The following is a 24,981-nucleotide window of genomic DNA, read 5'->3' as shown; positions in this document are numbered from 1 at the left end:
GTGATACTCAATGTTGTATAAAACCCATTCAAATTTCTCCTAATGGTGGAAGATTACAAACAGGCTAATCCTTCATTACAAATAGGCTAATCCTTAATGAATAATCACCGATCAGCAAAGTGTTCCTCAGAAAAACATCCCTGCAGGTTCTGTCTCTGATTCAAAAAGATTCATAATAACCCTAAGACACCGGTAATTATGAATTCCCATTTCAGTTCTGAGAGAGAATTGGAATCGGAATTCCTGTATTCACCAAGGATCCGTTAACGGAATGGAACGACAGCATTCTTTCTTTTTGATCCCTTTGGTAGCCATGGTGACAGCCACCCTCTGTCTTTTGGATTACTCGACCTTAGATTCATGCCCCTCTCATGGCGAAAGGAACCACCGATATGAAAAGCGTGGAGGTCACCCCTCCTGTACGTAACTGAACCCGATTAAACAGACGGCGTTTGATACAGAATGCAGAATGATAAAGCACAGTTCATTCTCTCCTGCTTACGCAGAATCTCATCCAAAGTTTGTCAAAGTTTACCCACGCTCCACAGGCTACAAATGCTATGAGGAATAAAAAAAAAAAAAAAAAGACAACAAAATAATAACACTGTAATAATGCCTTTTTTTTTTGATGTGTGAAAGTTCTTGTAGATATGAAACCATGTTTCCCACAGGGCCAGCACCTGAGCTACTCTAGAGTCAAACTGGAAAAAAATCCAGTTTGGTTCGTGGTCTGTCTAAGGCCTCGTGCCCCTGTCCTGAGTGATACAATGATACAGTACAGCTGATCCTCCCTTCCCGTGACACAATCTCATCCAAAGATCATTAGGAGTCGAGTTTTAAGAGACTTGTAAAGAATAAATGAGGTTAGTTCTGATAAATGACCATAAAAACAGCAGCAATCAAAACTCAGTGATGATCATCATGTGTGAATACAGTATAAATGATAAAAAAAAAAACAACAAAAGGAAAAAAAAACAAACAAACAAACAAAAAAAAACCCTGGATAATAAAAGAAACGGATGTCAAAACGATATTCGTATAACTAAAAGCAGCTCTCACAAGACATCCAAAGAACACTCTCGAGGTAGTTCACTGCAAACGTGTGATTTCAAACCGACAAGCGAAAGACAAACCGTACACAAACACACCGGCTCACGTCTTCCCAGGGCCCGCGTAACGATCTAGGACGCCGTCTGCAGGCAGCGGATGACCAGTTCGTACGTGGCGAACACGGACATGTTGACCGGGAAGGCGCGTACGCAGTTGAGTCCCAGCCCTTTGAAGAGCACGGCGGGCCCCTCCGTCCGCACGCTCTCGGCGACGCAGTGGACGAACCCCCTGTACCTCCTCCGCCCCACCCCGTCCAGCTGCAGACGCGCTTTGATCACGTCCATCGGGGTCCCCACACACCAGCCGCACATCCCCGACAGCCCGCCGGCGAAAAGCACCACCTTCCACTCTGAAACAGAACGCAACGCTGCTCCGTCAGTCATCTCCACATCTCGGGTTCGAGAGTTTATGCCTCTTTACTGTACGCAGACACCGTTCACTACAGCAACCACACCAAGTCTGTTTAAAACCAGATGTCTTTCTAGGGAGCCTGGTGTTCCAAATCTGTATTTTCTGGTTGGTGTCCCACCTTTTGTGAAGGTTCTTTGGGAGGATTAATCGGTGCAACTTGTGGACCTTCCTATAAGGTTCCTATACAGCCACGATATGGTACCACATTCGTAAACATTTTACCAGAGAGATCAGTAACTCATTTGGAGAATCCACAGCATGCTCCCTGCACAGTGCAATTTATTCTCGCTTCAGTTAAAGCCACAAACAGATCCTATAGATCTTTTATGGTTTGAATACCCATGTACATTCTTTATTCGTGTGGAAAAAAAAAACCTTGAATTCACTACTGACATCTGGGTCAGGACTTTGTCACAGACGGCTCCTCGATGGACACATGCTTGATCTGTATTCTTATTTCTCTTGGAAATCGCTTTGGATAAAAGCGCCTGCTACATCAATAGATGTGAATTGAACGATATTACCTGCTTGTCCCTGTTTGCCTGGAGACAGCCAATCACAGACGGTGTTGTAAACGAGAAAGTAGGTGGCGAAGGAAGGGCCGTCTCGTAGCGCGAGCGCGCCGGCTCCCTTGTAAAGACCCAGAATGCCCTCCTCACGAGCGATGGTGAACAGGCAGTGCACAGCCCCACGGTATTTGAACGTGGCGCGTGGATCTGACCCCTGATAAGACTCCATCTGACACTGGAGACGCACTTTCACAATGTCTGCCGGCGACATCACTGATACCTTAGTGGAAAAAAAGTATTTCAGTTTGCCCTCTCTCTTATCGAAGGACAACATTGTTTGGATAGAAATATCAGTATAAGGAAACCACACAATTTTAGGGATTCATCTTAAGCATTACATAATATTCTTTTTTTTCTTTTCTACAGAATGTATGTCAAGCACAACAATGCATTCCCATAACGGATTTGAAAGGGCTTGTCAAAGCGTCCAAACTAAGCTCCAATGGCAGCAAACGGGTCCCAAGCCAAGCACCTGAGCTACTCCTCCAGCCAGACCAGCGAGGAAAATATCCAGTTTAGCTGACGGGCTGTCCGGGGCCTTGTGCCGCAGCTGACGCAGGGAGTGAAGAATGTTCCGGTAGGTGCCAAACAGAACAGATGAACCGATGGACACGGTGGTCAGTGGCATGGCCATGCCCTTGTAGAACCCACTTACCTATGAGACAAAATGATCAGTCTGTTACCTATCTTATCTATCTGTGAATTAGTTGGTATGGGTGGATCTACAAATAACTTGAACTGCTCGTGATTATTTTGATACTCACTCCCTCGGTTCTGCAGGTAGCGCGGACGCATTGCAAAACACCAGAGAACTTTGTCTGCGTCTGTATTCTCACCTGTGAGCAGATTTGTTTATTTGTTTTTCTCAGTGGCTTCTTAACCTTATTCTGTATTATGGTAACAGGGCTTACTGACACGAAATGATACTTTTACCTTGACCGTGTCCAAAGGATAACCCACTGCTACCCCAAATGCGCCTGTGTGAAGGACAGCGGTCAATGTTCGACAAATTGAGCAAAAGTTTCACGACCACGTATTTGCACACTTGTGACAACAACAATCGTAAGGGTATCGAACTGATTTTTGACGGTGTCAAAACTGGAGTGTAATATTCTCGAAGGTCACGGGTCTTCACTAAAATCAGAAGGTCATCAGTCGGTCATCAGATTTATGTATGTAGCATCAGTGGTATGCGATTAAGGACCGTCCGTCAAAACATTGGTTTACGTTCCATTTTAAAACGTACATGGATACTGCGAGGAAATTCACTCATCTAGCATTGTGCAATGGTGTTTAACTAACCATAACATTTTGGGTCGCAGATAAGTCAAAAAACGTTTAAAAAAATATTACCTCCAACAGAACCTGCTATGAAATCTGCTAGATGCATCCTTCCGCCTGTCGAACATACGGCCAAATAGCTGGCTATCGAGAAGCTAGCCTAAGCTGACAGTTGACGTTATAATATGACAGCTTGCTCTTTAGGCTAGCTGTACATTACCCTCTTGAATTTGGAGTATTTGGGGTTAGTTATTCGAAATCATGTAAGTCTTGTCCCTTTTTGTTATTGTACCGATGTAAACTCCAAAACATATCAGCACATTCGGTGGCTAACTGTACACATGCCACCACAAACTGCCGGTATTCCTGCAATCGCCGACTCTGTGCTCTAGCTCTACCCAACGTAACTGTGTGTGCTATTATTTATGACTCGTGTAAAAACAGCGTCAAATGGCCAATGACAAGCTAACGGTGAAATATTAGGGATTAGGTTACGGTTTCATTCAGCTGTGAGAGTAACTAACTTAAAAAAAATTAGGGAAATATGTCATTTTCATTTTAGAAAGAAATTTTCAGTTTCTTTTTAGAAATTCAAAATGTTTGTTTAAGCTATTTTATTGTTTGTACGGAACTTCTATGCTGTGTTATCGCCCTTTGCCGGTCTATTCGCAGCCCAGAAACTGGAAGATCTCTACATTTTCCAAATAACTGTGAAGTCGCTGCGGTCACTTAACTATCGCGTCGTGAAGTCATTCTTTGAAGTATTGTTTTAGCGCGTGACGCCGTTTTGGAAAAATGACAGCTCACAATTTTATTCACATCTGTAATACACGAGATGGTGTCTTTGCATAAATCCTTTGTTTGAATGCACTGAATACTGATCGCTCAAGCCATGCAACCTTTTCTCATGTGCATAGCAGGTACTGTCGCCAGAAGGCCAAGTAGGGGTGTTGTCTTCATAAGACGACTCCCATTGGTTAAATCGCTTCCTTAAATATGGGCAGTAGCTACCCCTTCTGTTGAACTTCATTCAGAAACCACTAAAATAGCCCCAACTAGAGGAAGTGTGGAGGTTTGATTTAACGTTCGTGCGTTTTTAGTGTTATCAGGTTCGTTAAATCAAAGCATAATTGATCTACAAGAAACAACTGCAAGAATACTAAGTTAGCCATCATTCCCACAATTATTTATCCGAGAGAGCTGACGAAAATAGTACAGTAAGACTAGCTAATCAGTTAGCTAGCTAGTCAACAACATATCTCGCATATTTGAGTTACACATCTGTAAACTAACTTTTTACTGAAGACGAACTACTGCCAAGTACCGTGTCGAATCGATATCGGCGTTTTGAAATACTAAGGTGAATGAAGGAATGGCCCTTGACTTTGTCGCAGGATGCATTGGAGGTAAGTTTAATGGAATAACGCAAGCGCCGTTGTCTCATATAAAAAGTAGATTAGACAGTGTAAAAAATGAGTCATAACGCAACCAAGTTGCAGCGTTGCCACACCACGCTTGACTGGCATGCCCAAGCTAACCTGTCCCAAAAAGTTTTTGTTGTTTGTTTTTGTTTTGTTTTAATAAGTCTCAATATTTGGCTAAAGTGGAAACTGCACATAAGAATGACTCACTGAAAAGTGGTGAATTATAGAAGAATTCTGTTCATAGTTGTACAGAAACTGTCTCAGGTCTGTAAAGTATTGTATTATGAGCTGTATGTGCAAACGTGCTGAATTTGGTCATGTCAGAATGTTCGTCAGATTACTACCTACGAAAAATATTTTTGGCTCCCAATCAAAGTTTTGTCATCCGGCGGTGGTACGTGGCCTCTCTCTCTCTCTCTCTCTCTTTTTTTTTACAAGCAAGGATTGATGATAAATATGCCGCATTCTTTTCACTGAAGAGACGCTTTCTGCTCTGAAAGAGAAAATACTCTGGATTTTAGACTATTTTACTTTAAAACAAAAACTGACTGTAATCTTAACTGTATTCTGTAAAACTGAAGCTCCCGCCATAGAATAATTGTCATGCAAATTAAGTAATATGAAGGAGTGTGGACTTGAAACAAACTTCTTACTGTTTTTCTGTGCAAGTAAATTACGTATGCCTCAACAGCAGTATGCGTCCGCTCCGAAATAAATATCAGTTGTTGCTCAAGTTTTTTGTTTGTTTGTTTGTTTTTGTTTTATCTTTCTCCCGAAGGCTTGCAGTCCAGAGTGACATTTTTACCCAATCTTTTACAGAGACCGTGTTACAGAGAATTCGAGACCAGATATAGAAGCTGATGGATTAACAGAATTGTAGCAGTTCGGGCGACTATTCTGTCAAACCCAGCGGTTCCATTTGTTGTGCAGATGCCGATTCTGTTAGATCTGTCTTTTTTGGCAAAGGAATACGTGGAATTTTTAACAAGTCAAATTTGTGCTTAGTCAGCCAATCGAAAGAAAGCTCATTTGCCTGCCCCCTCTCCCACCTAGATTCCATGAGAGCAGCTCTTGCCACATTCTCTAATGACGCAGATGTTGAAGCACTGCGCGTTTTCGTTTGCATGGGTCAAGGACTCAAGAATTGCGTAGAGTAGTTTCATCAGGTCACGGCAGGCTGACACGATCAATCTGTTTGCATGCATACATTATGCTCAGTATTCAAACACACAATGATGTAATAAGCATCTGTTAACCTGGACAGAACCAAACATTTGCTGAAACTATGGTACTCCTATTTTGTGTTTTGGTACGTAAGCGGGCATCCCTCTTTAAGAGCAAAGACATATTGTAAAGGCCTTGACTAGTACATCAAAGTACACCTGTTCTGTTTCATGGTCTTGATGACAGATTTCCTAGTACATAGTAAGAGATTGTATAAACCAGAAAGGGGGGAAAAAAAAAAAGTTCAATACGGTGTCTTATTACAGTAAGCAAGTTTGAATTTCAAATGTTCTAATCTTTTTGTTGCAGGCGCTGCTGGTGTTTTGGTTGGACACCCTTTCGATACTGTTAAGGTGAGTTCAGAATTTCGATTTTGTTAGCTGTGTTTCTGTTGGCGGTTGTGTGGTGGGCACTTGTCTCTTTTAAAAAAACAAAAAACAAAACAACAACAACAAAATGTGCTGCCAAACCTATTTGTGTTTTATCAAGACAGCAAATGTGCACATGTTTCTTAAGAGTGAATGCACGCTGTCTCTGTGTGTGCCTCTATAACCGCTTGGATGAAAGAAAGGCATTTTGCATACTGTGGTATTTTAGAACTAGACCAGAGGCTTTGTTCTTCACCTTGTAAAAGGGAACTAGTGTGGACATGTTGCAGATGTAAGCTGTGGTTGAGCGTTACTGGTTTGGCAGTCTACTCAACAGTTAAATACTCCACAGCACATTTTCCTTATTAGTATTAGTATTATTATCATCAAAGTATTAATCATAAATGTTGAAACACTTTGTTGTTCATGTTCTTTGAGAATATTCTTCGTAATTATAAACATGAACCAATCAGACTAGCCCAAGACTGAATGTTGGCTCCCAGGTTTGAGTGCCTTTATGGTTGTACTATGGCTCACAGAGGCTGGAGTTGTTTGGGGGGAGGTGTGGACGGTTGTGTGTGTGTTAAATTAGATTTCTAGGAAACTCCACACTTGTGCGTAGAAGTCAAGCCTTCTTTGCTTGCCTGAGGATCCCTGCAGTGATCTGCCTTCCAATTAAGCCGGTATCAAAGAGAACTGGTTTAGATACTGGTTTAGATGTTCATCACTGTTCAGCATATGGGTTTCTTGCCCTTAATGTCTGTTGCACATATTTTAGGCATCTGTACTGTTGAATGCTATGTTCTGTTAACTCCAGGGGCTTCCCGTTTACAAGATGCCACATCCACCTTGCCGGTAAACAAAATCCATTACTGAGTACCCGTTTACTTTTTAATTTTCTTTTTTTTTTTTTTCATCTTGAAGCAAAGGGTAAGATGATGGCAAGAAATGGGGTGATTTTTTTTTTTTCTTTTTTTTTTTTTTTGGTAAAACCATCTAAAAGTGATTTGTGAACCATGAACTTGTTCAGAGCACCTGGTGTAGCGGAATAGAAGAGACAGGCTATTGGTGTTAAGTGCACAACCTTTTGGCTTAGGGTCATGTGTCATATCGACTCTGCATTTGGTTTTGTTCTAAGCTGTAATCTGTTTGCTAACGAGCGCTCTTAATTTCATTCGAAATGTTATCTTCAAGTGTGCCACCGTTGATTGCTTTATTACCAGCACTAAAACTACCTCCGGAAACACGCATTAGATACACGCCCTGATGCTTGATTACATGATCAAAGTTGATCCAAGCTCCTTTATCTGATCCGGCATCCTGTCAGGAGAGTGCTTCAAACTGTGGATGTTTTTGGCAAAGGGGGTGGGGTTTGGGGGGGGGGGGTGGAACAATGTCCAATTTATCACCATTTTTTTTCTTTTAAAATGCATTTCAACACTTTTGACCCATCCTAGGGTTTTTCTTTAACAGCAAAAAGTGTTGCTTTGTTGTAGATCAGAGTGAGGGAATTACAACCCCTGCACGGATGTGTAACCTAGTAAGTACAGTTAAGGACCATTCCTCAACATTCATTGACTTATCCCACGGATAGGTTAAAACAAACAAAATAACACTCCTATTCCTATCCATTGCATTGCAAAAACGAAAATGTTAACCGTTGTTTGGTTTCTGTCTTTTTTTGTTTGTTGTTTTTTTTGTTTTGTTTTGTTTTGTTTTGTTAAATGTTGCGTTTTTGCAATTGTTCGTCTACTTGACCCATATTTGAAACTGTTTAGTCAGTGCTGTCAGGGAATTGTTACACTCCAACCTAATTGTTAAACCTTCAATTTTCCCAGGTGAGACTTCAAGTTCAAAGTGCAGATAAGCCGTTATATCGAGGGACGCACCATTGCTTCCAGTCCATCATTCGACAAGAGTCCGTGAGTATCGCTCGAATCTGTCACTCAGCCAAAAACACATATCCACATGTATGTCATTGTTTTCTGTCTTGATTTTATATGGTTAAATATTAAAGAGTGGGAATGGAACGGAAATTGGTTTAAAACGCATCACGTTGAATTCAGACCGTGTGCTCAAATTTCTCTCATTCGTAAGAGATGACCACACTGTTCACATGTTGCGAGTGGTGAAAAGGCGAGTCAAGCGTCACTGGAGCTGGGAGGGTTAGTTGATATATCGGAACAGGAGGTCATTAGGGACGCCACGCGTTCGCGGCTAAATTAAGCCCAGGGAACGTCCCATCTGGTCCAGGCCTTCAAAGTTCATGTGAAGTTACACATTATAGATCTGATTCAGCGCCAAGCCTGGACCACTTCACCACTAGTCTTGGTTCAAACGGAAGGTGCGAGATCCTTGTGTGTGGTTCACACTGTGAATTGGGTTTAAGTTACATAAATGTGTTAGACCTGGACGTGTTTTTCCCCTGTAACTTGTCAGCTAAATGTGGAGATGAGATCATAGGTTAGCAAGCACCATTCACACTTTCACGGGGGTTTAAATCGCTCTGTTGTTTCAGTCCAGCCTTTCTCAGTGGGTATTCTTTTTGCCCCCAAAAGGTTTTAGGGCTGTACAAAGGCATTGGTTCCCCTATGATGGGTCTGACCTTCATCAATGCCATTGTCTTCGGTGTCCAAGGCAACACCATGCGCTTGCTGGGCAAAGACACGCCTCTAAACCAGTTTCTGGCGGGAGCCGCCGCGGGGGCTATCCAGTGCGTCATCTGCTGCCCGATGGAGCTGGCCAAGACGCGCATGCAGATGCAGGGCACCGGAGAGAAGAAGTCCTCCAGGAAACTCTACAAGAACTCTCTGGACTGTCTGGTGCGAATTTACAAGAAGGAAGGCGTCCGCGGAATCAACCGAGGTATGTTGTCGACAGTCGTTCGGGAGACCCCTGGATTCGGGGTGTACTTTTTGACCTACGATGTGCTGACGCGCTCTCTGGGCTGTGAGCCGGACGACCTTTACATGATCCCAAAGCTCCTCTTCGCCGGCGGAATGTCCGGGATCGCCTCCTGGATATCCACCTACCCCGTGGATGTGATCAAGTCCCGCCTCCAGGCGGACGGCGTGGGCGGGGTCAACCACTACAGCGGTATCATGGACTGCGTACAAAAGAGCTATCAGAAGGAAGGTTGGAGGGTGTTCACTCGAGGTCTCACCTCCACCCTCTTGAGGGCCTTCCCCGTCAACGCCACCACCTTCGCCACGGTCACGCTCTTCCTTCTTTACATGAGGGGGGATGAAACGGGCATGAAAGACTGCGAGCCTGCCCCCCAGCCCTTACGCCAGCAGCAGGTCCAGCCTACCAGCCTGTGAACAAGGGCCCGCTAGCACCCCCGTGTGGCGTGGAGGTCACCCTGCACCTTTTGTTTGATCGGACTTGAATGACTGGCCATGCTATGCTGCAAAGAAGTTTGTATGATTCACAGTTGAAAACTGTGTTTGTAAATACAATCAGTCCGTTTATGTTTTTTTTTTTCTTTAGGTTTAAATAGAGCTCAAAACACCCTTTTTTTAAAAAAAAAAAATCTTTTATATGTGTAGTTATTTTGAAATTGTGAAGAACAAACACCCACGCATTCATTGGTTGCCTCAAGGAATTTTTGTATCAAAAAATAGTTAAGGAACAGATGAGTTGATTTACAGATGCCTTTTGTCCAGGCTCATAAAGAATAAAACCAGTGAAAAGGTAGGATTTGGATCTACCCTGTTACATGTTCTGGAGGTGTGATGGGTCATCAACTTTCATCCAAAATGATTCTGAGCTTTTGCTCTGGCTAAGAGGATCACTCCCAGGGGTTCACTTAAAGTTAAGCATTTGAAATTCAGTCTCATTTTGAAATGTGGAATCTGTGAAGGGAAATCTCTGTTTCAAAAATTCCCTCTGAAATGAGGGGAACCACAAACACGGACATTTGTTCGGGGGGGCGAAGACCTTCAGCCGGTTTTCCCCGAATGGGTCTGTGAAGTATAAGCAGACAACTGTATTGTCCATTAAGATCAACAGACAGAAAAGGTCTGAAACAAAGACATTGTCCTGTATGTGTTTTGCTTCTCCGCTGTCTATAAATTGTGGAGCGTTTCTCAACTACAGCTTAATTCTCACTTGACTATAAGTTATGTGTATCTCCCAGTCTGTATGTGTCTGTGTGTTCACACTTGTGTCCCACCTGTATGTTTTTACCCAGATGCTGTATGTAAATGGTTTTGCTTTTTTCTTTTTTTCCTTTTCTTTTCCTTTTTTTCCCTTTTCTTTTCCTTTTTTTTTTTTTTTAAAATTTGGAATGGAAGACGCCCTGAGATTCCATCACCATTTATTAAATGTGCACAGATGATGAGCCAAACGAATCATTTGGATGAATCGTTTTTGTCCTTCTCACTAGAATTCTGAGCAAAGCTCTGGAAATCTGTGTGACCTGCTGTTTTTCCTTCTTTTTTTTTTTTTCTTTTTTTTTTTTGTCAACTACCGCACTTGCTGGTTTTATTTGTACTTTATTTTAATTTAGCGTTTTTTTCCATCTATGTATTGGATTTAATGTATCTTTTTCTTGTTAGGGGAGAAAAGCTTGTTTCTTTCAGTGATATTATCACACAAATGGGAACAGTTACCATGCAAGAGTACAGTTCTGTCACTTCAAAAAGCAAAAAATAAATACACATATTTCTCAGCCCTGAACAAAGTTTTTAAGTAGCAGCAGTGGTCATCAGGCAACACTGTGATGTGCTGTAAAGGTGTTATTAATATTGTTATCATGCTGTTTTGACGAATGGTAAAGGCTTTTATACAGTGATCAAAGGTTGAAGAGGTCTGTATATGTGTGCGTATATGTAAACACACAGTGAGTATAAAAAGTTTTGTTATACGTGGGTTATGGAACAGAGAACTGCCAAAGTAAAGAAAACGGCGACAGGAAGTGTTTAAAAAGCGCTGTGAGCTGACAGAAATTGCCGGAAAAGCTGAGGTGACTTTTAAAGTGTCTGGGATTCTTTCTGAAGGATGCAGGGCTGTTCGTTTGGTTGTGGGCGGAGAGGAAATATGCTCTCTCGCTAGAATTTTCTCTGGTCGCTTGATTGGTGACTCAGACGGCCATGGCTTCTGGTCTACGTGGTTTTCGTTCTCGTCATACCGGTTAGCTGCACACTCGTTGGCAGTGGACGGGGGCATTGTTATCCCGACTGAGGCCACCCCTTTCACCATAGAAACAGTTCGGGAGAAGGGATCATTTTTAAAAAAAAAAAAAGGCTTTTGTATTTGCTGCCTAAAGCATAACTGAGCCATCGGAAGCCTCTCGTGGCGCAAAAAAAAGCGCTCGGCCTTGTACGTTTATTTTGGCATGCGCTGCCCAAGTGGCGGCCCGTTTGTTGAAAACAAGGGAGAGGACGACTCGTCTAACGTTCTTTGCACCTCTTTACTCACAAATGAGTCTCTCTAAGTATGTCAACGGCTTTATTCATTTCTGCCTGACTCTTAGCGTCGTTTTCTGCTTAAAAACAAATAAATAAAAACCTAGATGGACATTGAAGTCTCTCTCTCAGACTTGTTTTCCAACAACGACGACTTACTTGCCTTTCCCAATCTGAAATATCAGCATGCATGTTCGGATGTGCCCCAACACATTACACCTCTTGCAAAATCGCCGAGATAACATCCACTAGACAAGAAACATGGTTGACTGGGTTTGCAAGGCTTTCTCATACATAACCAAAGGCAGGGAAATTGTTTTAACTACGTAGAAGCCGCCCCTCTCAATGTTTGTCTTGTCCCGTTCGGTCAAGTTAAGTGTTTCCTTTATTTTGGCAGTTACTCCCATATAAAACACACCTATGACATAATCTGAAGGCACCTTAGTAGTGAGATTTAACACAGAAAAAGCCCTAGGGTTCTAACCCCTTAACTTTTTTTAATTTTAAGAATAAGTCTGTTAGCTGAACGTTGTGCAGCGATGACGCAAACCTGTGAGTGAGATGGCAGTCGGAGGGTTAGGATGTAACCTTAGGTCAGAGGTCACCATGATAGAAAATTAAACCAAAAGGTTTATAGAAATACTGAAATTTTTGTATTTTCTCCTTTATGTGTTACGTTAAAAAAAGGAGCAGAAACAAGGATGGTTAAACCACTAATTAGACATTTTTCATTCTTTTCTTTTTAATATGGATTTTTTTTTTTCTAATTTTGGAAAGATCAACTGACCAGTCTCTGAGGATGCTTGGTGGAGTTAAAAAGTGATTTTGGTTTGTTTATTTAAATAAAGGTTTATGTATTTATTTGGCAAACACGTAATACTTTTATTGATAAAAAATGAGTGTGCTGGTGTGCTGTAATATTTGCTTGTATTGATTAGACTGTACACTGCAGTTATCATTGCCTCAGATAAGTTGTTCTAATTTATTTCTTTTTTTTCCATTTAAAGATGACCATACGGTTTTAAAGTAAATTATCACAAAAGCAGGATCTATCTCGGTCACCACATTACTGGCTCCGAACTGCTATGTTTAGAGTTTTCACTGGACCTCTGAGGATGTCAGTAAACAATAATATTATGTATAAGTCATATAACAATGAAAGCAATTATAGAAATTGCAATGTTCAAAGGCAGAGTCAAAGAATGAATACATTTTTCAACGTCCAATCAAATTATTCACAGTTATGATTTTGGATATGGCTTTGTAGCACAGAGTTTCTCAGTGCTCAATTACATGAGGAAATAGTGCCCTCTTCTGGTGACAAAGTGCAAACATTTAAAAGTTTGAAAGAAAGAGCGTGGAAATAATTGCACACAGCTGTGTAGACACTGCCCTCTAGTGGTATAAAATATGTGCACACGTTAACTGCTTTGAGCCACCAGCAAATAAACCTATATGCAGTGGAGACAAACAGTTCTTCTCACTGTGTAAACTGGACAAAGTGGAAAAAACACAAAAACACTTTCAATAAGTTTAATTGTTTTTAACAAAATGAGGTGTGGTCATATAAATACTGATAATCATTATTTAAAAATGCTTATTCAAATGAATATCACTGGGGAAGGTTCATTGGTCAGGACACACTTTTTCCTAAAAGAAAATAAGACAAAAACAACTCAAGCAGTTAACACAAAAGATAATATGTACAAATCATTGACAATTTTTAGTGTGCATTACTCAATCCCCCCCAAAATTTACAAAGTGCATAGTGCATGTTAAAGTAAAGAAACGATTTTTTCACTGGGGTCAGGATAAACCTGTTTTTCAACTTCGTTTTTCACAAGGAAAAAAGAAAAAATGTTCATCCATCAATCGTCCGTTTGTCTCTGATTGGCCAAAATATGCACATGGTTTTCTTTGCCAGGTGTAAATCATTTTTCAAACAGAAGGAGAGAATGAAAATAATCAGTGCTGACTCAATAAATCTGGATTTTGTCGGTTGGCCGGACAACTTGAGTCAAACTGTCCAATCACAGAACTGCTAAGGCACACTCCTATTGGACGGTTGGCTGAGAAATCCTGGTTCATGATCTAACGCCCAGAACTTCCTAGTGTGGGAACCCAAGTCGAGCAGCTGTAAACTGTGCGAGGAATTAGGGGCAGTTTCCTCTTCGAGGTAGGGGTGCGTGGTCGTGAAGGGTCAGTGTTACTTTGTGGACATTAGCGAGGGGTTGCAGTCGTAACGCAGGCTGCGGTAGATCTCCTCTGCTCTGGAACGGCTTATGCATGCACCAGCCTGCAGGGCCTCCACCGAGCTGAAACACAGAGAGAGAAAAAGAACATAGACAGATCCTCTAATTAAACTCCTCATTTCTTGAAATAATATACTGGTAACATCAGAAAAACCACAAAGACTGCTTTGATGAGGGCCGTAATTACGTAATTACATCAGCACAGTAATGAAAAAATTCCGCACCGTAATTAGGTAATTACTTACAGTGATGAAGTAATTAATTACACTAATGAGGTAATTAAATACAGTAAATATGTAATTAGGTACAATAATTAGATAATTGAGGTGGGGGGGAAAAGAATCTCTAATGCTGACTAAGCCATGTAGTGATGCAAATCACAGTGCATCGAGGTTAAAAACGAAAAACCATCACTCTGAGAGAATACCTGCTGACCAGCTGAGCCACAGAACGGAAGTTCTGACACATGTTGAGGGCATTCACATAGCTCACGCAGGGGAGCGTGAGGTAGAACTGCAACGCCTGCTGACGATGACCTTTAACCTCCGTGGGAACGCCGATGGCCTGCCCTTTCCTCTGTTCCACGCGAGCCAGCTCAGCCAACAGGGAGGCGGTGTCCTCCGGCCCCTCGCTGACCAGCAGCCGGACGTTCGCCCGCACCAAGCCGGCCAGGGTGTTGTCATAGTAACGGGTACGCTGGAAAGGCTGCCGAGCGTCTCCTGAGGGGAACGGTCGGTGTTTGAGCGAGCATAAAAACGAACGAACGGTCGCCAATTAAACCGTGAAATATTTGGTTAGAAAACGACTGATACACTTTGATTGAGAAAAAGAGTGAATTCTGTGAAAGGATGAAGAGGTTAAGGAGAGAAACTGAAATGTTACGTGGGGCGCACACAAGACTGCCTTAGACTAGCATTTACACGCATCATCAGTCTGTTTAATTTACATGTGTGAATATGTGTAAATATTAGGGCTGTCAAAGTTAATGTATTAACTTTTGCGATTAATTTTTTAAGATTAATGCGTTAAACAAAAAATAAGGCAATTAATCTATGTCTCGACCTCTGACCTGCCTCATTGTACAAGTGCCACTTTTGGGATGGACTCTGTTACACACAGCCAAGCTCCAGTCGGCCCTCTGAAAGGACTGTTCAGATTTAATAAAAATTGGACGGAGTGTTTGATAGAAATATCATGGTATGTACGCACTGCGGCCGAGAATTTGCCTTTCGCTGAAGAACAACAGGTTTAAGGTTCCACCTGAACGCTAAGCATCCGTGTGAGACTTCAGTAAACCCTGCTAGCATTCCTCAAACCACGCTAACTGAGCGGCGGCCAACGGCAAACTCGGATAAATTGACTTGCGGCATTAACATGGTCGAGGACAAGGGACTGCGTCGTCCGAACTCCCACTACAAGCCACCTTCTCGAGGCACCACTGTAACAAAAATTCACGAACCGTATGAAGAACAAAACAAAACAAAAAAAAGAGGATGTGTTGGCTCAAGCACCGTGTTCTGCACTGACGGGAGACCACCGGACCTCTGTCAGTACCTCCAGTTATCCGGGCGTAACAGCACATTTAATCGATAAAGACATGAAAATAATGTGATGTCTCTTCTGTTTTCATGTTTACAACACATGTATCATTTCATCGTTTCATTTAAAGTGACAATCAGCCCAAAAAAAGTTTTTAATCGTAATTAATTGAGATTAATCACAGTTTGCCATGAGATTAATTAGTTAAAAAATTTTTTTAATCGACTGACAGCCCTAGTAAATATGCATGCGTGCCTGTGTGAATATGTGTGTGTGTGTGTGTGTGTATACTCACGAGTTTTCACATTGTCTTTCTCCACAATGAGACAGACCCTGTCGTAAAGTCCCAGCATGCTTTGCACCCTCTCCTGTAGCCGCTTGCGGTTCTGCGTGCTGGCTAACTCCGCCTGCGCCTGCCACTCCACACCCATACGGTTACTGACCACGAAGTCGCAGCCGTCCAGCGAGCACACCTGCGCGGTCACGCCATGCCGCAGACGGAGGCAGGACACCACCGCCGCTCCGCCTGTGATGCAGCGACTGTCCACCAGCACACACAGCCCGCCTGGCAGAGCCGCTGACGGAGCAGCTGATGGAGCGACAGCAGGAGCAGCGAGAGGTCTTGCAGCAGAGTCCTGCTTAGAATCATTCTGATTCTAGAACGTATCCATGGAAACAAACGTTACAGTGTATTAGCCTTTTAAATATCAGTAGCACTGACATCCATCGGACTAAAAACATGACTGTCAAAAGTCATTTGATTTCATAGTGAGTCACCTGTCAAACCACTGTAAAGAGTATTTAATTATTTGCTCAAGTGCGGTCATTTGCATTTGTAAAGCGAATACTAATTTGCATACTAACTAATGAGTTCATTTTAATAATATGCCATACCTCAGTTTTGTCGCCATGAGAGGAAGCAGCTGGGAGCTCCTCAAAGTCCAGTTCGTCAGACAGTAGGGCTTGGTTACTGAGCCTCCGCAGGCTCCGCCCCTCCTGCTCGGCCAGTTTTGATTGGCCGGTTACCGGTCCTGCCTTCTTGTGGCTGGAGAGTTTCGGACACTGCGGAGTCTTAAAGACAGGTTCACTCTTTTGCTCCGTTGGTCCAACAGGAGCTACTGGAGCGACATCAGTCCTCGGACTCTTCCTCTTTTCCTCACCATCCTCCTCTCCCTCACTGGAATCTTCCATCCGGATAATCCGCGATCGTTTGGTTTTCCTGACCGTGGGCGTTCCGGGGGCGTGCCTCCTCCCTCCGCCAATCCCGGCTTGCTTTAGCCGAGCCCTCCGTCGCGTGGCATACTGTCTCCTCCCGTCGACGTAAGAGTCTTCCAGAATGACGTCTGCCACCACCTCTTCCTCTGAGCCTTCGTCTTCATCGTCGCTCCCCTCCTCTTCCTCCTCGCTGCCGTGGACGACAAAGCTGTCCTCCCCGTACGACTCATCCTGCTCCGGAACCTACGAACACACACAACGACACCAGAGAGTGGAAACACGCCGGCCCCGACACCGATCTCATTCAGGAAAACTGCTGACACAAAGCAACACCTCTCTCTACCTTTATATTTCGACTTAATTTCTCACGTCATCACCTATGTCTATGTCTATGTCATCAGCTATTTCTTTTCTGATTTCAGGTATTCTCAGATAAGATGGTCTGGCTTATGGTCAGGTATTCCAGGATTTCTGAAGGCTGAGATGAAGATGTGTGCGCGACAGAGGAGCATGATTGGTGGACGTGTCAGGCTGAGAATGGACAGTCTTGTCTTTGGGCCAATGAGAGTTGAGACCTCTGCACTCTGCACTATTTGTATATTCACTGTATATGCACGATTTCCCAAAGGAACGACTCCTACGACCTCCAAGACAAAACTTGTTGAAGATTCTCCAGGACGTTTTTGGTTTTACCAACACTGTTTCATCAATACATTTCACCACACACTTGTACTGATGTGACTCACATCAGCTAAGGTCCCTCGCTGGAGAGGTTTTAAACACGCAAACCGTTTTGACAAGGCGTGTGGGCGTGTTTTCCTGAACAACAGGAGAAAGTCTCTTCTTCAGTTTTACCTTTCGCTGACTCCCTTTCAAAGCCCTCACCTGAGAGAAGATGTCCATTCTGTGAGTGGGTTTGCGAGGCATTTTGAACCTGGCGGCGGCTGGACTCCTGACCGACTTCAGGTAAATCCCCCGCATTTCAGAGTCTGGGGGGGGTGGTGGGAGAAAACGGAAGATTGTAATTCCACATCCATCATCCCAAATGTATGAAAAGGGAAAAAAAAATCTCTTATTTATCACAGAAATCTCAACATAATTCAACTTTTTTTTTTTTTTTTTTTACAACTGAATTTTTGGCGTAGGTTCGTAGGTAAACACTTCTCTGACGGGATTGAACTCTTTTCTCACCGTCGAGCCCCTGAGAACACTGGGTGGAGTCCACCACAAAGCCCTCCAGGGTCCGGTTCTGCTCCTCTCCGTCATCTTCGTCTGACGAGACCGAGTCGTCCTCCTCCTCCTCCGACAGCTCCGCCTCCTCGTCCAGGAAGTACCTCACGTTTCCGCGGGCCGCCTTCTGGCGAACGAAACGACAGCGCGCGGTGAACAAACCGAAAAAGAGGCGGAGAGAGAGCACTCCTCAGCGCCTCTGCAATGCCACGCCACAAACATTAACAGCAAAGCCACAAATACGACTGACAAACCTGTCTCTCTATGGAACAGCATGTTTCCATCTGAATCAAATATGTTCCTGATTACACAACTGACCTTAACGTTTAAAACAGCGCAATAAGAACGTGAAATTAAGGGTTTAATAAAAAAAAGGCCACTGAAAAGCATTTTGTGAGGCACTAAAACCACTTTGGTGTCTATGAGTGATTTCTAAATCACAGACTGGGAACCCCTAGCGTTTCTCAAAATATGACACATGTAATGACATGTATTTCCAAGTGACCTTTGGTTTTTGCAGGCAGGGTTTAGAGACCGGTGGCTGTCTGGGATTCCATACGGAGATAATCTGAAAGTCATCGTCAGACACAGATTCTCCCCCACTCTCCTCTGACTGGAAAAAAAAAAAAACAACACAACAGAATCAGACTGGACCACAGATGGACCTTTCAGGAAGTAGAAATCAAATCACCAACCCTTAGTTACTGTTGCTATGTCTCACCAAAGCAAAAAAAAAAAAAAAAATCAGCAGACATTTTTCAATCTATTTCGGTTTCATTTCTATTATCAACATTTACCATTTATCAACAGAAGTTTTGAATAACGTTTTAAAGAACCCACAGAGGTTACACTCTTTTGGTTGTCTAAACGTCCCATTCCGTCTGTGGCACTCTGTAAACATGAGTGGTGTCATTTTTCATTTGTGGGATAAACGTGGCACAAGGTTTCAATCTCTGCTCAAAACTGTTCGGTTCGTTTCACCGCCTGGAAGGGCCAGTGCCTAAAAAAAAAAATTAAACCTCATACTGGTTTAGCGAGCTTAAAGAGTGGAGGAAGACGCATCCATAACAAAAAAACAAGATAATCTTTCCTCGGATCACGCTCCCGGGCCGCCCTGAGTGGCTCATCTATTTACAGCCCTGTGTAAGGATCATGCTCGCGACCTGCCTCGCCTCCACTGAGGCCACAGCTGTCGGGGGGCGAGGCTACGGAAAGTCGCGGCTAATCGGCTGATGCCGGGGAAACCGCCGAGAGACTCGGTCTCGGTCTTACCGCGTTCAGTCTCACCGTGTTCAGTCTTACCGCGTTCAGTCTCACCGTGTTCAGTCTTACCGCGTTCAGTCTTACCGCGTTCAGTCTTACCGTGTTCAGTGCAGCGACTCGTTTCCGCGCCACCTGGACGGGCGAATCGACATCGCTGAAGATCTTTGACTGCTAAAAAAAAAAACAAAAAAACACACACACACACAAATGATAAACGAACAAACAAACAAGAAAATTCCTTCTCAAGATGCTGTGCGTCTTTGGCGAAGGTCTGAGAACAGAAGCTGTTGTGACTGACAACCAAAGGGAAGATCAACTGAGCAAAGCCAAAGTCAGTATCACTGTGACTCAAAGCCAAAGTCAGTATCACTGTGACTCAAAGCCAAAGTCAGTATCACTGTGACTCAATCTAGGGCAATTTGGCAGCTCTTTAATAAGCAGGGCCTAGTATATGTATGTGTGTGTGTGTGTGTGTGTGTGTGTGTGTGTGTGTGCGTGCGCATGCACATTTATGACCGTTATGGCTTTTCTCTGGAACATGCCAACAATGAGTGTAACACTTGAAAAATAATCCACTAATCCAACACAGAGAATAATCTTGCATTAAGTGTAGTGAAGCATATACATACTTTCATAAGGCAAATTCCTAGCACAGCTGTAGAGACTTACGGTCTAGACCCCATGCACTTCGCTGCCTCTTAACAGAATTCAACAACAACCCTTGAGACACAGAAAAGGAGAAGTCCACTGACAGCGGATCTTCAAGTACCTCTGGGGAGGAAAGAGGGTTAGTTTCACCGCGCTGACCTCGCTTCACGGCGATAACCTCCTCCTCATTGTCGCTGTTCATAAACCCTGAGGAGAGAAAACACACACACACACACACACACGGACAAGCACACACACACACACACGGACAAGCACACACACACACACAGAAAACAAGTCATAAGGCACTGGTAGGAAGTCTTTCAACAGTTAAGCAGTTTCATAATGTACAAAAAGGTCAAGTGCCTTCTTTGGTTTGTTTGTTTTGTTGACCTGATTTCTCCATTTGTGCTCAGCATGCTGTACACAACACGAGTCAGCAGGGGCAAATTCACACGGACAAAAAAAACCCCACAAAAAAAAAAAAAAACACAATATCTCTTAAAAATGAGACAATCAAAAGTTTTCTTTTTTTTTTCTTTTTCTTTTGAGCGTCAAGGACATATTTACTACGTTAAACGTTATGTGTCAAACAGTTTATTCCAAACAAACCTCAAAAAAAAAAAGGGCACAAGTCAAGAGAACAGTAAACTTAATTTACACAGTACATTCCGTTTTGAGAGTTTTCATGGCAATACGCTTCATGTAATTACACTGACAGAACAGGGCTATTATCCACCAACCTGAATGACAAAGATCAGCCCTGAGACCTCCGTCAGGGACAGCTTTCACCATCTGGGCCAGAGAAGCCCTCGAGGATCCACATCCTGTTCTCTGCTGGGGAGAACTATACGCTAGGCCCCTGGGAAGGGCCTGAGCTCGGATGACGGGGTTCGGTGTGGAAGCGGAGGGGTTTGTAGTCATCTTACGACGTTCGTTCACAGCGGGCGACCGCAGCGGGTCACCGTTAGCCGTCACTGACAGGGACAATCGTTCCCTCTTCTCTGCCGGACGCTGCTTGGGGGTAGAGACACGGGCGTACCCAGCGGCAGAGCGGTTGACCGAGTCGTGCCCCTCCACCGCCCCCGACGCGGACTCCCTCGCGGTCTCAGGACGCGATGCGTGAGAAAGCTCAGAGGCTGGCTCAGTCGGACCCTCTTCTTCTTCTTCTTCGGAGTCAAAAGAAAAGCCAAGGTTGAAGTTCACAGAGAAGAAATCCTGGGAACAGTCGAACTGTTCGGAGTTCTCCGCGCGTGACCCCCTCTTCTCCGCTGACGCGGGACTACATTTCGCCGGTCCCTTGGGAGAGTCTGTTTTTGTGCCTCTCTCTCCCTGTTTTCCATCAGGTCTCGGCCGCTCCATAGGCTCAGTATCCCCTCTGTCGCTCAAGGTCACAGGGACCTTGTCTGGGGTTTCGATGTTCGGTAGAGAGACCTGGAGGAAAGCGTCGTCCCCAAACAAATCGACGCTCTCATCCAGCCTGGTGAGACCTTCGTGAACGTTGGGATTCGGACGCGCCGGTGGCGCCTCTGGCTGTCCGTCCGCTTTCGGATCCTCGTGAACTTCATCCTCAAAGATTTCCTCCCAGCTGGGGCTGGCAGCAGAGTGAGGAGATGTGAGGAGATTACCAGGCACTCGGTCAGGCGGCTGAGGAGGTTCGCGGTCACCTGATTTGTCCTGAGGGACTTCCTCCGCCACCGAGTCCACAGAGGAACCGTCCATTGAGTCATCGTCTCCCCTGAGGACGAAATCAACCCTGAATTGATCGATGTCCTCCCGTGGGTCTGAATAAGCCTCGTTTGCCTGAACCACAGGTTCCGATTCAGCCAAAGAGCAGATCGGGTCTAAGCTCTGGGGCGGAGATCTGGCCAGAAGCTCTTTAACGCTGGTCAGGATCGCTTTCAGACTTGCCGTAGATCCACTGGAACGGAGCAGTTTTGGGCCAGCGTGCTGCTTGGGTAGATAGAACATGTTTTCCAGGTCTAAGCAGTCCTCCTCTGTCTGGAGATGACCACTAGTGCCAGGGCTCGAGTTAGTGACCTGAATCTCAGACTGTCCATCACCGAGACCACCGGGTGCCTGGTCTCTTTGAGTTAACCATGCAAACTGTGGGTCTTCATTCTCGTCAGTTAACATAACACAGTCCATGTCTACATCCATCAACAGATCGTTGTTTTTTGGGCTCTGTGGTGGGCTACTGAGTTTCTCTTGGTCTAAATGGTCTTTTGTCAACGTGCAGGGAGCAACTGGGGTTTCGTTCTCTTTCTCACTTTGAAGTCTTTCATCCACCTTCTGTAGGTTCAGTGAGCAATTGGGAGACCTGCGTTTTTTTAAGACCGATGTACATTCGGGCTTCACGGTTCTTGGTGCTTCTCCAGCGGTCGGCTTTCCAAATCCACCTCCCACCTTACGGCCCACCTCATCATCTCTGTGTAAATGTGACATCAGCTCTGACTCACACCGGTAGTCATCCTGTTGACAAAAAAGTTGGTTAAAAATTTTGAGAATGTGGTTAACTTAGAACTCTGGGTTACAAATGAGAACTAACTGATGTTTCACTGTATTCCGGACACATTTACTGCTCAATATCATCAAGAGAAATACAAAATATATATTCAAAAAAAGATAATGAATGATAATGAGCTTTAAAAAGATAAAGAATAGTCCTGGTTATAAAACATAAACAAAAATTAAATTTATAAAATGACGAGTGAGCGAGAGAGATAGAGTGAGAGATTGAAGAGAGAGAGAGAAGACAGAAAAGAGAGAGAGAAGAGAAAGGGAGAGAGAGAAGAGAGGGAAGAGAGAGGGAGAGAAAGAGAAGACAGAGAGAAGAGAGAGAGAAGAGAGAGAAAGGGTGAGAGAGAAGAGAGAGAGAGAAGACAGAGAAAAGAGAGAGAGAAGAGAGAGAGAGAGAGAGGGAGAGAGAGAAGGTCTTGACATCATGGTTGGCTGTCTGTATACATATGGGACAGGTGAAGCTCTTGTTCAGTGTGAATATTTTCTCTAAGTCTGGACATTTTGGCATTTCTTTTGTCCTGCTCTAGAAAACTGAGATTTTTTTTGTTATAAATTATTTACAGTTCGTTAGTATTTGTGTTTATCATGACCCAGTTTACTCACATTTGTGTGTATCGTGTTCTTTATGAATCTGTCGGGGAAATTGTATGCAGCACTAATCACTATCGTTAACAAACGTCATGACTTTTAGAGCACAAGACTGTAGGATAAAATAGCTTCATCGGTCAATGTTAAGCCTACCAAAAAAAAAAGTTACAATGTAAAAACCAAACCAAAATCTCTTCAAGAAACAAATATGAGCACCCCCCCCCCCCCCCCCCCGCCCCCCCATGTTTATAAAAGGGTTTTTTCATCCTGTGACACTGTACTGCAAAGCAAATATCCAATCAGCGAATCCAGTCTGCTTTGATTAAAAGGCCTTTGCTAGCAGAGGACACGCGGCAGAAAACAGCCACTGCACACATAACACAGACACGTCGCGCTTGCCCCAGCATCTCAGTACTGCCTACCTGTTGATTTAAAACGATGTCGAATTTTATTCTCAATTAAATACTCGTTTTTATCTGATTTAAAAAAAAAAAAAACATTTCTTTATTAGTGTTCTAAATGTTTGAACTGTTATCGTTTTAATTTCTTGCATGTTTTTAATGTGCTGCCTTTTTTTTTTTACTGACTTTTGAATGTGGCAAGTTTTAAAGAAATAAGAAACGTCTATTTATACTTCAAATAATATCAACATGAATGAGAGAGCCAACAAAATACAGAAGGTTATTCATACAGAATAATTTAAACAACATAACGTTAAGCCGTTTAAACTTAATAATCTGTCTTTTTCCATAGCAGGTTTAATAATATAATTCAAGCACATTTGATGTTTGAATCACATACAAGAGAGAAATGGACGGGTCATTATCCCCACTGTGCTTTGTGCAAATGAGCAGGATGCTGTGTACACACACACACCAACACACACACACACCAACACACACACACACCAACACACACACCAACACACACACACACACACACGCACACACACACACGCGCGCGCACACACACACACGCGCGCGCACACACACACACGCGCGCGCACACACACACACACACCAACACACACGCACACACCAACACACACACACATAAACCAACACACACACACACACACACACACACAGATGGGAAAAACTCTTCAGTTAATCACTTTCTATGACAACACTAAAATCCACAGTTGACTGGTAATGAGAGACAGGGGTAGGGGTGTGTGTGTGTGTGTGTCGGGGTGGGGGTCGGGGGTATCAATATGTCATTGTTTTGAAAACTGAGATTAGTGCCTCTTTGAAAGAAACGGGGTGTTATCTTCTCCTGCCTCTTCTTTCCATTAGCATCATTTGTGCACATCTAGGTCACTCAGGCTTGTCCTACTTAGGGCTTCCTGGGCTTACATAACTGTTCTGTGAAGCGTTACATAAGCTATGATAGAGATGATCTGCCCCCTGTCCCTCCAACACGAAGGAGAGAGAGAGAGAGAGAGAGAGAGATACTCAGAAGAGAATGAACAATAAAGGAAAATACCCAGAATGGACAGAAATCTAAGAAAAATAAATAAATAAATAAAACAGAGGTGGGGGGTTCTAGACAAAACGATGAGGCCTCTCTTGGTTTTCACCCTTTTCTTCTGTTGCTCTTTTCAGTGCTTTTGATGGAGCACAGGAGGATGACGGGTGAAGAACCAAAGACAGGTATAATTGAGGCCACATAATTAACCCCCTGTCTGATCTATGTCATGTCTTCAGAGTAAGTCGAGAACAAACCAGTCCGGGGAAAAAAAACCGACGGCGCAGCAAAGCCCAAACAAAATCGAACGTTTAAACTCGGCCTGCTTTTAAATCCCGTCGTAAAACACACTTTTATTCCCCGGGTTTTTTAACCCAGTATGACAGCTGTTTTCTTCCTCTTTTGGTCTTATTTTCTTTTTACTATCTTTGTTTGTTTGTTTCTTTGTTTGTTTGTTTGTTTTG

At 43.5% G+C, this 24,981-nt stretch overlaps 3 protein-coding genes across 6 annotated transcripts in view; 1 reads left to right on the top strand and 2 right to left on the bottom strand.

Annotated features, from left to right (window-relative positions):
- Positions 1-1,168: 1,168 nt before the first annotated feature.
- Positions 1,169-3,480, bottom strand: slc25a47b (solute carrier family 25 member 47b). 2 transcript variants are annotated; one of them, XM_030771575.1, is made up of 6 exons: positions 3,444-3,480; positions 3,024-3,067; positions 2,855-2,926; positions 2,556-2,745; positions 2,046-2,303; positions 1,169-1,459 (listed from the first exon to the last, which is right to left on the bottom strand). In XM_030771575.1, exons 1-6 carry the CDS (start codon positions 3,478-3,480, stop codon positions 1,182-1,184), a joined length of 879 nt encoding a protein of 292 aa, XP_030627435.1. In that variant the 3' UTR covers positions 1,169-1,181. The 2 variants fall into 2 exon arrangements, with proteins under 2 accessions (XP_030627435.1, XP_030627427.1); XM_030771567.1 differs by having other exon boundaries at positions 2,046-2,310; positions 2,563-2,745.
- Positions 3,481-4,398: 918 nt separating this feature from the next.
- slc25a29l (solute carrier family 25 member 29-like) lies at positions 4,399-10,666 on the top strand. 3 transcript variants are annotated; one of them, XM_030771522.1, is made up of 4 exons: positions 4,399-4,777; positions 6,329-6,372; positions 8,226-8,309; positions 8,946-10,666. In XM_030771522.1, exons 1-4 carry the CDS (start codon positions 4,744-4,746, stop codon positions 9,705-9,707), a joined length of 924 nt encoding a protein of 307 aa, XP_030627382.1. In that variant the 5' UTR covers positions 4,399-4,743; the 3' UTR covers positions 9,708-10,666. The 3 variants fall into 3 exon arrangements, with proteins under 3 accessions (XP_030627382.1, XP_030627399.1, XP_030627391.1); XM_030771539.1 differs by lacking the exon at positions 4,399-4,777 and adding an exon at positions 7,884-7,927 and having other exon boundaries at positions 6,323-6,372; XM_030771531.1 differs by lacking the exons at positions 4,399-4,777; positions 6,329-6,372 and adding an exon at positions 6,767-7,927.
- Positions 10,667-10,850: 184 nt separating this feature from the next.
- fancm (FA complementation group M) overlaps positions 10,851-24,981 on the bottom strand; it is a 48,014-nt gene continuing 33,883 nt past the window's right edge. Inside the window, exons 14-24 of the mRNA XM_030785128.1 lie at positions 20,686-22,414; positions 20,064-20,149; positions 19,394-19,465; positions 18,537-18,644; positions 17,993-18,158; positions 17,687-17,790; positions 16,481-17,044; positions 15,882-16,242; positions 14,475-14,766; positions 14,006-14,110; positions 10,851-10,881 (exon numbers count right to left, since the gene is read on the bottom strand). Coding sequence (XP_030640988.1) covers positions 10,851-10,881; positions 14,006-14,110; positions 14,475-14,766; positions 15,882-16,242; positions 16,481-17,044; positions 17,687-17,790; positions 17,993-18,158; positions 18,537-18,644; positions 19,394-19,465; positions 20,064-20,149; positions 20,686-22,414 — 3,618 coding nt within the window. The remainder of the gene's footprint in view (positions 10,882-14,005; positions 14,111-14,474; positions 14,767-15,881; positions 16,243-16,480; positions 17,045-17,686; positions 17,791-17,992; positions 18,159-18,536; positions 18,645-19,393; positions 19,466-20,063; positions 20,150-20,685; positions 22,415-24,981) is intronic.

This window comes from Chanos chanos, chromosome 1, assembly GCF_902362185.1.
Source record: "Chanos chanos chromosome 1, fChaCha1.1, whole genome shotgun sequence".
Lineage (NCBI taxonomy): Eukaryota > Metazoa > Chordata > Actinopteri > Gonorynchiformes > Chanidae > Chanos > Chanos chanos.
This window is presented reverse-complemented; position numbering and strand designations above follow the sequence as displayed.

Coding starts and splice junctions, on each gene's coding strand:
- slc25a29l (XM_030771522.1), top strand. CDS start 4,744: ATGGCCCTTGACTTTGTCGCAGGATGCATTGGAG. Junction 6,373..8,225: donor ACCCTTTCGATACTGTTAAG/GTGAGTTCAGAA, acceptor CAATTTTCCCAG/GTGAGACTTCAAGTTCAAAG. Junction 8,310..8,945: donor CCATCATTCGACAAGAGTCC/GTGAGTATCGCT, acceptor TGCCCCCAAAAG/GTTTTAGGGCTGTACAAAGG.
- slc25a47b (XM_030771575.1), bottom strand. CDS start 3,480: ATGCATCTAGCAGATTTCATAGCAGGTTCTGTTGGAG. Junction 2,927..3,023: donor ATCCTTTGGACACGGTCAAG/GTAAAAGTATCA, acceptor ATCTGCTCACAG/GTGAGAATACAGACGCAGAC. Junction 1,460..2,045: donor AGGCAAACAGGGACAAGCAG/GTAATATCGTTC, acceptor GTTCTGTTTCAG/AGTGGAAGGTGGTGCTTTTC.